The following is a 12,437-nucleotide window of genomic DNA, read 5'->3' as shown; positions in this document are numbered from 1 at the left end:
AAAGGTAGAACATGCCCTGGTGTGTGTGGCATGTCCTGATAGTGAATTACTGCCAATTTCGTTTTTCGCTGTTGCAAGGCTACCTGTTCCCATAGGACAGAATGGGGCGTTTGTTTATAACATCTTATTAACATAACTGGCCCTGGGAACTAGGTAGAAAAATAAAGTTTAGTATGCCTGAACTCAGAATTTAAAGATGTACCTTTTAGTGAAGGTGATTTTTACATTCTGTGTTTCAAAATACCACTTTTAGAAAGTAGGTATTTTCTTGCTCAGCCATCGAGTAGGCCTCTGCTGGTGTTGTGGATTGACTGTCTGGGTTTTGAATGACAGAGGCTGGGGAGGAGCCGTGGCTCCAGATAATCTAGGCGGCTCTGGAAAGGGCTGAAAAGACCTGGGCTGCATTTAGAGTAGGGGGAGGAGATTTCCTTTCACCTGAATGGGCCTGATCTGCCTCTGACAATGCTGTATCCACCTCCTGCCAGGAAGCCACACCAGAGAGGACAGAACTGGTTCTGGCTGGGCACAGGCACTCTCTACCTCAGAGGATATAGGATTTTGGGCTATAAAAAGAGGGGCCCAAACCCCAGAATTTTAGAACTCTTTTGGACCAAGAAGGCTGCTCGCACCATGACCTGTGGGCACCGGACTCCACATCGCCTTGCTTCACGAAGCTGCCTTGGTATCCCCGATGCGGCCGCTCCACTCTGAAATCGACGCTGCTGCCTGCACTATGGTTCGAGGGCACCGCTCATAAAGTTACAAGACGCACCTCCCTCATCCCGCACCGCAGCCTTGGCCTACCGACACCATAGGCTCCAGTTCATCAGCCAACAACAGCGGTTCAGTAATGATGATGCCACTGCATGCACCGTGACCTTCCAGCACCGCGACGAGCACCGCATCACTTCACACCGCGACCACCGAGGTGCTGCTCGCTCGCATCATGAGGGTATCACACGCCGCACCGCTGCACTTCGCACTACAACATCCGACGCCTGCCGACGCCAGCACTCCTGACTTCAACCGCGAGGAGTTCGATTTGCAACACAAGTGATTTCAAGGGCCCAACAACTCCTGCACCGACCTCTAGAACCGACGAGAGGTCGCCGACGTCCTGCATTTCTAAAGTGACTGTTTTGCGGGTCTTCCCGACACCATAGCTGGCCCCTCTACACCGCGGTCAGCCAGAACTGTTTGGATTTGTCTGTTCACGACGGCGTGATAGCCCCAGAGGGAGTTATCGACTTCAAGGAACTGTTTTTCAAGATTTTTGATAACTGAAGATTTCCAAGTACTGTATTGTGTTTTTTTATTGCTTTTGGTCTTATCTTAAGTGTATAAAAATATTGGATATTTTTCTAAACTGGTGTGGTGTCCTTTTGTAGGACCTACACTGTATTACTGTTGGTTATGTGCAATTGCTTTTCACACTGCTCTAAGATAAGCCTGACTGCTCCTGTCAAGCTACCAAGGGGGTGAGCAAGGTCACCAGATTCGTTTTGAAATAAAGAGCTGTGGTTCCTTCACTTTGCAGTCGCAGAAAGAAGAAAAGGAAACACGCACACTCAGGGCAACCGTGTCTGACATGTGATCTTAGTCTTTGAATGACAGGAAAAGTTACAAGATAAGATTATGGGGGAGGAGAGTGAGCAGCGCCAGCCGGGCCGAGGCTATGGGAGGCAGAGGCAGCCACTCTGTGGAGCCCAGTGGTAGTGATTCAGTCATGTATAAGGGTTAATTTGTTAGTATGTGTTCATGTATTCTACAGTTTTTATTTCCTTAGAAACACGTCTAGCACCAACAATGGGTAGGAATTGAAGAGGAAACAATCTAGATTAAGCAGGAGTGTGAAGTTTATATTGTCTCTTAATTCTATGTTGCTGTTCTCTTTTGCAGTCTGATTCGTACCAGGACGACATATATCCGCTCACACCTGGAGGCCTTCCAGCACTGACCGCAAAAGAGTGGTTGAGTGGAATCAATAAAGGTAAGATAGAACTTTTCATCTTCTTTTATGTTTTCAGTTGCTGAGTGGAAGAATATACATTTAGTGGTAATAAGACACTCCTAACATCTTTAATTTCTAATGTATTCAGCATTGGGATCTGGCGAAAGTAACATTGCTAGAAAAATGCACTGAATTCACAAGAAACTCTTGAAGTATCTTTCAGAATAGGTTTCTGATACTCTTGCTATTAGGGGAGCTAACATTACTCACGGTATCACTTGACGTTGTTACAATTTCAACCGTCCCCCAACCTGTTCTTAGTACCCGCCATAGTTCTCTTTTTTCTGACTGCTAGCTCTTTTTAATCTCTATTGTGACCTGTAAACATTTTGTCAGAATGTGTTTTAGTTTTAGTTCTGAGCAGGGCCATTTCTACCATTAGGCAAGACTAGGCAACTGCCTAGGGTGGCAAAAGGGGGAAAAAATTAATTTGAAGGCAGCAGCACCTGTATGTGAGTGCATGCGCACCTGCTTGTACATGCTGCGCAGCGCACCCTAGCATAGTGGTGTGTGGAGCAGCCCGGCGGTACCAGTGTGTGGGTCCCCAGGGCCATCAATTTTGTAGTGTGGGAAAGCGCTACCAATGATGGCCCTGGGCATCGTTTTTGGCCAGTCCCTGAGCGGTGCTTTATGCAGCAGCCAGTGAGAGTGACAAGTCTCCCACATCACACAACCCTCTCTCTCGGTGCGCGGAGGACAGACTGTGTGTGTCGGCTGCTCTAGTGCCAGGAAATAAAATAACCGTGTCAGGTAACTGGTTTATAATTCACGAATTTCACTTGTTTTTAAGCAGTGCAAACAGGTGGCTAATAGCACGCCACACATAAACAAGCATTGGCATAGCCAATAGGTCTCGCCTTTGGGACCTTATAAGTGTTTAGCCATGCAACAGTTGCATAACTAAATACTTATAAGGTCCCAAAAGCGAGACCTATTGGCTATGCAAAGCGTCCGTGCGGCCGCGAAAGTGAAAGTGATCGCTATCACGATCAAACATCATGCACTGTAGCTCTAGGCTGGCCTGGTAGCACTTTTTGGCGCCCTCTCAATAAGTCTCGGCAGACCAGCGCATGCGCTGGGTCAGGCGAGACCTAAAAAATATAGGGTAACAAGAGGCTTATTTTTTCCATCACGTCAATCTGAAATTCGTTTTTTTGTTTTTTCACCCCAAAATACAGGTTCCGGTCTTATTATGGTATGGAAATAGTGCCTCTTGCGCTTTAGCTTTTGGGGTTGTTTGTCACGATTTATGTGGCGAGACATATCAGCGGTGGCTAGATATGAAGCGTGTGATGCTTGATCTGCGTGAATAGAATCATATAGTGAGATTCTCCAATCCACCTGGTTCTAGAGTCAGTTTGGCAGCTCTATATGATTTACCACTCAAATGTACCCAGGCAACTATTGTACCGCGCTGTGATGTTCTACGGCTACGTTTGCGCTCTATTCGCCCACTTACAAAACATACATCACTAATTAAATTGTGCCTCGGGGCTTAGATAATTGGTCAATATTACTCAACACAAAGGCACTCCTTTTTAACTTGGAAAGATAAAAGGCTGAGTAGACTGTGCAAATATTTCAATTTGTGACCAGCTAACACTGCAGATCTCTGCAGCAAGCGGTTAACCTACTCAGCTGTTTTGCCATGTGCTCTTTGATTGTTGGTGTTATTTATACTCAGGACCACTTGAAATTAAGCCGCAGGGGGGGACCAAATTATGCGGAGAGTTGGCTAAATTAAGCATAAAAAAAAGGCAAATTATGCAGCCTAACGAGGACATTTTGTGATCTAATGCATTAATTCAGTGAGAGTGATGGTAGTAAAAGGGAGGGAGTGTCATTTTTCAATTCTCGCCTAGGGCGGCAAAACATCAAGAAACGGCCCTGGTTCTGAGGTTTTGTCTCACTCTCGACTGTGACTCTTTGCCCCTTTGAGTAAAGTTTCTTTGACAGTTCAGTTCTTTTCCTATGCTTACCAGTTGTTAATCGCTTGAACTTCTATTAATTTATTTTCAACGTTTATGCCAGTACTTTTAACATTTCTCATAACATTATTGTTTTTGGATCACATCATTGAGTGAAGCCAGTTTAACCTCTAAACTTGCAGGTAAAAAAAAATATACTAGATGAATATCACAAATGCATCTACTTTTTCTCATTCGCCCAACTTTATTACTGACTGAGAGTTGCTAATTGTTATGATTTTATTTCCGACACTCGTCTTTCCCTCGGACTTCTCACTTAAAGTGATTTGACAGGATGTCAAGAAAAAAACCTTAGTCCCTGCCTTCACTTAATATTAGGGGTGTGCAAAGCATTTATCTAGCCATTAGTCCGTAAAGGTTTCTGACTTCATATGACTTTGCTTGATATGAAGGTTTAAGGCCTAGCCCGTCTGCAGAAGTGACAATGTCTTGCTGCAGGATGATCTTTGGATTGAATATACTGCGGAAGAGAATTGGGTTGTGACTCTGCAATCCTCCTATTCTGAGGTGTATGAGGTGCCATGGAGGGGACAAGGGTTGATGTGGTGCACAGAGGCATGGATTGGTGCAGGCAATTGCAGTGCTCCTGAAAGAGGATGATGTGTGAAGCATGGCACTGCATGATAGCAGAAAATGCAGGGGGCGAGGACTAGGATGCTCCAGAGCCTGACTGCACCAGGAACGCGTCTCAGAGCACAAGATAGTTGTCTGAGAGCGCTCGTCCATTCATGATCATTTGCAGCTGTGGAACTCATTTCCTGCTGCTGCAAAAGGTACTTTTTTCATTTAAAAAATGTATGAGCTTTAAACTTTGCAAAGCTGACAGTTTTAAAAAGTGCACAGTTCCCAGTCAGTAGATTTTCCAACTCTGCAAACCCATACTTCATAGTACTCTGCCCCTGGCTTGCCATGAAATGCTTAAGATTTTTGATGTGAGTAATTTGACAAGCATGAATCAGGGTCCTTAGCTAGGCGCCCTTGGATTGTAATCATTTGAAATCAAAGGTCTTTTTGATGCCAAGTAAATTGTAATTGCTGTAGACCTACTAGCACTAAGGTATTCAGCATTAGTGTCTACTCTCAATGCACCCTCACAAGTAACAACCCATTCTTCCAGTCTAATTTTTCAAATATTACATTTGGAAGGCAACCGTGAACTAAAATCCTTGAACCTTGAAGCTACACGAATTTGAAAAGTCAAGAAATACTATAGAACTGTATATGCCAATTAGTATAAACTCCTGGTCAGAAGAGCTTCTCCATCCATTGATAATCTATCTCTCATTGTTTTGAACTGGTGAACTGCTTATATGTTGTGCATTTCCCAATTAAAATGTATCTTTCCTAGCATTGCTAGGCCACGTGATACATATAAGGTCAATGTCACTGATCTCCACTCCAGAGGGCAACTTGGCACTAACAAAAAATCACTACAAAGTATTTTAAAACTAACAAGTATTTGATATCCTAAACCTTGAAACAAAAGGGTCACCCTTCATAAGGACGCTTTGAAACTACTCTGTGGGACATACTTTCTCTGGTTGTTGCATACCTAGGCTACTAGCCACTGCGAGCCAGGATAAGGACTACAAGGCCCATAATCCTGTGGGTCTAGGTGGCAGGAGCAGACGTTTCATAAGAACGCTTCACAATCACTGCGCGGGACATGCCCGGGCGAACACTTGGCCAAGAGTGAGGTCGTCTGGGCACATCCACACCTTGACAAGGGTGGGCTGAGCCACCACTCTTTCGCGTACATTTTTCTACTGCCTTCAGCTGTGGACATAGGCAAGCGTAAGACAACAGGTTCGACATGCATGCCAGCCAAGGGGTCAACAATTCCTAATTTTCTTGTAGATTCGGTTGGAATGATATCTAAAGAGATATAGTTGGCTGAGAGAACACTCTCATTTGAAGGGGAGAATGAATCTCTGCCACCTCCGATCTCCCTTATGGTCTCTGACATCGCTGACATAACAAACCCTGCCAAAGATGTTGAACCGAATGAGTTATTGCATGTTTCAGCCTCTACTGTAGGGTCTCCTATGACCAAACCTGTACCCAAGTGTAAATAGAAGGCAGTTTGTCCGTCCAGATCCAAGACAAATGAGCTAGGAAGGATCTGTTTAGCCCAATTTCATCACAATCCTCTTTGGTGAATGAGCTTTGGGGTAGGCTGAGCTCCTTGCTCAAAGTGCTTTTGCTTCCTTTACCATCACAGCTTGCCAAGATTGAATCAAGATTGTGTGAATTTGGGAAAAGGGTGGCTCCCCTTTCAGACAATTATTTACCTGGCTTAGGGGTTTCTGCTGCAACATGTCAGGAAGACAACCACCCACCACTAGTTTACCATCTGTGGTGATTACACCTGTTTCAAACCCTGTAAATGTGAATGCTACAGTTGCAAATGCTGCGGTCTCTACAAATCCAAAACCCAGGCGACTTTACCTCTATTTCAGAGCAGATTATTTCTTTCATGGGTCAGGCGGGTACAAGCTTAAGCCTTGGTAGGTTGCTGGTATTCAGCCTTCCTACCAAAGTTTATCCTATGTGCTCATCTTGGCAAATGTCCCAGCTCTGGTTGTTGGCTCATCTGAAAATGGGGATCAATTAAAACTCAAAATTGTCAATTGGATGACAAGGAACTTTAACTTTAATGTCTATGAATCCAGCCAAATATTGAACACCGGTAGAGTTTCTTGAGTAGGTCCTTCTAGGGAATCTCTGGATGGTAACTGTGTGGTGCTTAACTTTGGGAGGCCCACCTTTGTTAGCACTTTATTAGCCATTTCCAGGTTTCCCTTGAACAACAATACTTGCATTGAAGTTCTACCACCTGGCTATTTCTACAAGCTTCCCCATAACAATTTTAAAGTGAATTATGGTCACATCTCTAGAGAGCGGGTTGATTCTGCCAAGCCTGTCATTGAGACACTTTGATTTTTTTGAGCTGGAACATTGCAGGCTTGAGAACAAAAAAGATTCTTCAGAGTGGCTTGCTTCATCTCTTTGTGCTTGCTTTGCTTTCATACCTACGACATTATATTATCTCGAGAAACATAGGTTGTTACCAACCTATTTTGTAATGGCTTTATTCTATTTTGGCGATTTCCTTATAGTGTGAGCGGGCCTAGGGGGGGGGGTCTGGTAACTTCGTATAAACTTTTGTTGAATGTTATGGCTACAGTTCTGAATATGTATTATCAGGATATTCAGGTTTTCTGGGTTCAATTTTGATTTGATTTCTGGTTTAACTTATACATTTTTATAATGATGATTATACTCATTCAGTCACATAGGGAATTTTGAATCCTTGTTTCAATGTATTGATGAACTGTATAATACAAATGGCACTCATGCTTGCAACCTGCATTTGTTTATCTGCGTTGTTTGCAGGCTGGGATTTCAGTTTTCTCACAATCTGTCCCTCACCATTATGATAGTGTGGCTCTGGCCGCCTGCGACTCATGAGGGCAGGAATTTTCCAACTACATCAGTTGTGTGATTTGATAAACATTCATGAATTTGTAGAAGCAGTTACCCAACCTCCACTTATTGCGGTTGCGGGTGTCACTCAGTCATAGACGATATGTTTTTTCCCCATAGTGTTTGGAATTTTTTGATATCTTGTGATGTCATAGAAAACTCTTTTGGTGATCACAGCCGTTTTGCGGCAGTCATTTTCTCTCTGACTCCGGACCTTCACTTTGTTTCAACCACAGATGGTCTTAGTCTGGTCTTGAAAGTATCTGATCCTGATGGCTTTTTAAAGTCACTTATTCGTCAACATTTCAACCTTTTTTTTGTTTGCATACACATGTGCCTGATGCTGTATTAGTGGATTCTTTTGATGGGTTATGCCAGGACATTTACCAATCCCTGCTTAAGCCAGCACATAATATATCCCAATTGTCCCCAAAGTGGTTCCATGGTAGTTGTTCTGCTGCCAGGAGGCATCTATGGGTCGCTTTAAAATCAACATCAAGGGGCATATTGCTTCGCCCTCCCAGGCAATAGAAAATACTGCCCTCTCAAACGGAGGCTCAAACATGACGAAGCAAAAAAAAACGAAACACCACCTGGAAAGGGATTTCACTTTTATAAAAGGAAACACATCAAATACTGTTTTCAGAATAAGGCATTGGGTTTTATTTGTGCAGCACTCTCTAACAAAAAGCTTTCCCAGATGTCAAATGTACAGCATTCAAATGTATATAGATATATATAGATAGATATATATTTACTTTACACCTAACTCCGGTTACGGGATACATTAGGTTGATTCACGGACGGTCCGAGTTGGGGCTACCGGAAGCCCGATAAATATATTCACTCCGTTCCGCTCCTCCAACAGACGTACTCGGACACTCCACGTATGCTTGTGAAACATTTAATTGCAGGAAACAACGCATTTCAGCTTGCGCCTTGACCACGTTACAAAGTTACAGCAAAACAGTGACTGATTTTAACCATTGTCTAACATAGACATAGGACTAACACCACATCAGTGTGGCATCTTCTTGCAAATTGGCATCCATCTTGGAAGTTCTCAATCCACTAATAATATATACAAATTTCATTGCAACTTCCGTGAAATCATATGAGTACAGGAATAAATTATGCCTCTCATTCATATTGCATGTAATAACATTAGAAAATATTATTTGCAATATTTAGCTATCAAATTAATATTGCCCGTTTATCAAATCTTTATGTTTACATAATGATCATCGCTGATGCAATAACACTTGGAGCAGGATTTGCGCTTAATGGCAGTCAATATATCAATCAAGCTGACAAATGTATCATTTCAATGAAGACAGATTAACTCAATATTAAAATCATAACTGCCATATCGATACATAATAATACATAATTCTGACAATGACGCTCTCGTGGGCATAGTCACCCCTAATTTTATATATTGATGTAATTAATCACTGCATTGCGTCTCGCCCCAGTGGGCAAATAGTAAAAAATCATGCTACTGCTCAAATCGATTGTCCCATATGAGTAAAACACTTCACTGGAAAACAAGCTCAAACTATCCAATTCATTGTAGCGCCGAGATCAACAAGATGCCATTTCATACCTAAAAAATCAAAAAAGATTAAAATTATTAAACTCACAGAAAGTTTGAACGCCGCGTACTATTTTTACATATGAAAATTTCAATCTATCAAGTGAACAGCTAGTTCTTCGCTTGAATTCAAGCCATTAGGGGTCATACAATCGAACTCAATAATATACTTGGACTCCAATTTCCGCAGGGATAGTTCATGATTCCCACCCCTGACACCCATTACAACTGCATCAATCACCACCATTCTCAAAAGATGTTCATTTTGAAAATGCTCATCATAGAAATGGCGAGCTACTGGGTACTGTCTGTTATTGTTCCTGATAGCCGGGACATGCTCCAATACTCGCTTCTTTGCACGATGTATTGTGCTGCCCATGTACCACTTATTACACGGGCAGATCAATACATATACACAATATATAGAGTTGCATGTAAGAGGCTTGCGGATCGTGAACTCCCTATTGGTATTAGAAATAGTCAGTGCACGACAATCCATGCTTTTACGACACGCTTTGCACTTTTTGCAACATCTAAACCCTGGTTTAGTCTGTTTTGTATTCGTGCCCAATAACGTCACATGATTATAACTCAAATCATCCCTCAATGATCGACTTTTTCTGAAGGTAATTTGGGGGTTGCTCGATATAGATGGTTTAAGATGTACATCAGTAGATAGCACATGCCAATGCCTGTTAAAAATCTTTCTGATCTCATAAGCCTGTTGTGGTAATATGAGCATTGGCTCAGAATGTCCAGACATTAGAATGTGTGATGAGGTCATGAGAGCACTGCATTCTGATTGTAAGCAGTTGCTCCAGGGCCCCTTCATGGTGAGACGTATCCTCCCCAATAAACATCTTCTTACTTCTCCAGACTGCTTGGAGTCATCTTTACTAAACTGGCGACGACCTGGGATGTTCCTAGATGTCACTACGCAATTTGGATAATGACAGGATAAAGAAAGGGCCAGAGAGCAGGTGGTCACAAATCTAACAGTCTCCCCATTAGTTTCTTGCCTATTGAGTGGAGTAATGCATTTCTAGTAGTAGTGTCTACCCTATTGCAGGCTTTTCTGATAGTTGTAGCTTTGTACCCTCGTTCCTTGAACCGGTTACACATCACTTCCTTTTCTTTCTGATATGCTTGCTCTGTGCTGCAATTCCGTTTAGCCTGTAACAGCTCCCCATAGGGGATACTGTCAACGAGATTACGGGGCTGTGTGCTCCTAGCACTCAGTATGCTATTCCCTGACGTCTTTTTTCGGAAAAGATTTGTTGCCACTGTTTCTCCTTGAATTTCCACCAAAACATCCAAGAATTCAATGGATGTGTTGCTTATCTGTTCAGTGAACATAAGATTGCATTTGTTCACATTCAATTTGCTCACAAAATGTTTAGCTGCTTCAGCACTACCATTCCACACCATAAAGATGTCGTCGATGTACAGCAGCCACAGGACTACATTGTTCTCAAATTCCTCCATTTGTGTGGACACCTGCTCCTCCCACCAGCCCATGAAAAGATTGGCGTAACTGGGGGCGAAGCAGGTGCCCATCGCAGTGCCCTGTGACTGCCTGTACACTGAATCATCGAAGATGAAAAAATTGTTGGTAAGACAAAAATAAATCATGTCTACCAACATTCCCGAATGATGTAGTAAGGAGACAGACCTAGTTTTCAGAAAGTGTTTTACAGCCTGTATTCCAAGATCATGCTGGATACTGGTGTAGAGACTACATACATCCAAAGTGACAAGAATATAAGTGGGTTCCCAATAGATGCCATCGATGATAGTTAAAAAAATGGGTGGTGTCTTTGAGGTATGAAGGGAGGGCTCAAATAGTGGTCGATAAATCGTGAGGTATTTTCAAGTAAGGATCCCATTGAGGAAACCATGGGTCTCCCTGGAGGGTTTGCCGCATTTTTGTGGAGTTTAGGTAATAAGTAGAGAATGGGGTCCTTGGGTGTACACATTTTAAGTAGTTGTATTCCTCCCACTCAAGTAAACCTTTCTCTCTCCACTTCATCAACAAGGTCCCAAACGTTTAATTGGACTCACCAATCTCAGCAAAGGTGGAGATGTTATAGCATGTGGTGTCACTCAATTGTCTGACACCTTCAGCTAGATATTTCTCTCTATCTAGCACCACCACATTCCCACCCTTGTCTGATTGGCGCGAGCTGAAACGCGTTGTTTCCTGCAATAAAATTACGTGGAGTGTCCGAGTACATCTGTTGGAGGAGCAGAACGAAGTGAATATATATATATATATATATATATATATATATATATATATATATATATATATATATATATATATATATATATATATATATATATATATATGTATATATATATATATTCCACGTTCTCCGTCAATTATCCCGCTCTCAGCACAGCGGGTGCTCCAGCCGCGAGGACGAAACTCGCGAATCCATACCAGCCACAGTTTCAAAGATTGCTGCGCACTCTGGTCAGTGTTCAATTCAATTCAATAATTTATTGAAGTTTGTTGCAAACACGATCTGTACACGATCTGCTGACAAACGCGTTTCAGCCTCCTGGCCTTCGTCAATGTCAATGATACTTTGTTTCCACTTTCTATTTAAGCATTCAATTGGTTATCAAAGATACAAAGAGTGGAAATGGAAAGCGGACTCAACATGTACAGATATTCAATGTGAAAAGAAGGTTGTCGGCCATTTTGACACTGTGTCATACCGCAATAGACAATGCTAGGTTAATGCAATAAGCCTGTGGGTTCCACGTTACAATTCACAAATGTATGAACCAGAAATCCTTCACATATTGTTTTTCAAATGTAAAAACATAATGTTAGTTAATCATAAACGTATTCCTTTATTCCCCCGGCTAATTGTAATATCCCCCAATTGGGGTGTGTATGTCTCTCTCGTTTATACCTTTCTCGGGTTTTAACAAAAATAATGCCCTGAATGGGCTTTTTTCGACAGTTTAATCGTGATTGTCTAAGCGGTTGTCTACCATCCTTCTCCATTGTATTAATGTTTCTAATGGACAGTGTTTGGATTTTCGTAGTGTTATCCATTAAAGGACCAAAGTTCCTCCTCCTGGTTAAGCCCCCCTGGGGTCTTGGTGCGAAGTTCCACTATATATATATATATATATATATATATTTTACCTACTGGCAATCGCCAGTAGGTAGTTATAGTTAGGACCTCTTATCCATAGGAAATCCGCAACATTCTATTTGGAATAACTTTGACGCCGGTTGACAAATCTTCGTGGAATTTTCAAAACTCGTGGCCCGCTCCCGTCCGCTCCTATCCTGAAAGTCTCAAGGTGGTTTGTCAAGCGGGGCCCGAGAAATAAGGGG

General features: G+C 42.4%; 1 protein-coding gene across 1 annotated transcript in view; it reads left to right on the top strand.

Moving 5' to 3' along the window:
* CORO2A (coronin 2A) overlaps window positions 1–12,437 on the top strand; it is a 408,458-nt gene that overhangs the window by 359,531 nt on the left and 36,490 nt on the right. Inside the window, exon 10 of the mRNA XM_085636611.1 lies at window positions 1,900–1,990. Within this exon, the coding sequence (XP_085492737.1) occupies window positions 1,900–1,990 (91 nt within the window). The remainder of the gene's footprint in view (window positions 1–1,899; window positions 1,991–12,437) is intronic.

Source organism: Triturus cristatus, chromosome 2_1 (genome assembly GCF_964204655.1).
Source record: "Triturus cristatus chromosome 2_1, aTriCri1.1, whole genome shotgun sequence".
NCBI classification, from domain to species: domain Eukaryota; kingdom Metazoa; phylum Chordata; class Amphibia; order Caudata; family Salamandridae; genus Triturus; species Triturus cristatus.
This window is presented reverse-complemented; position numbering and strand designations above follow the sequence as displayed.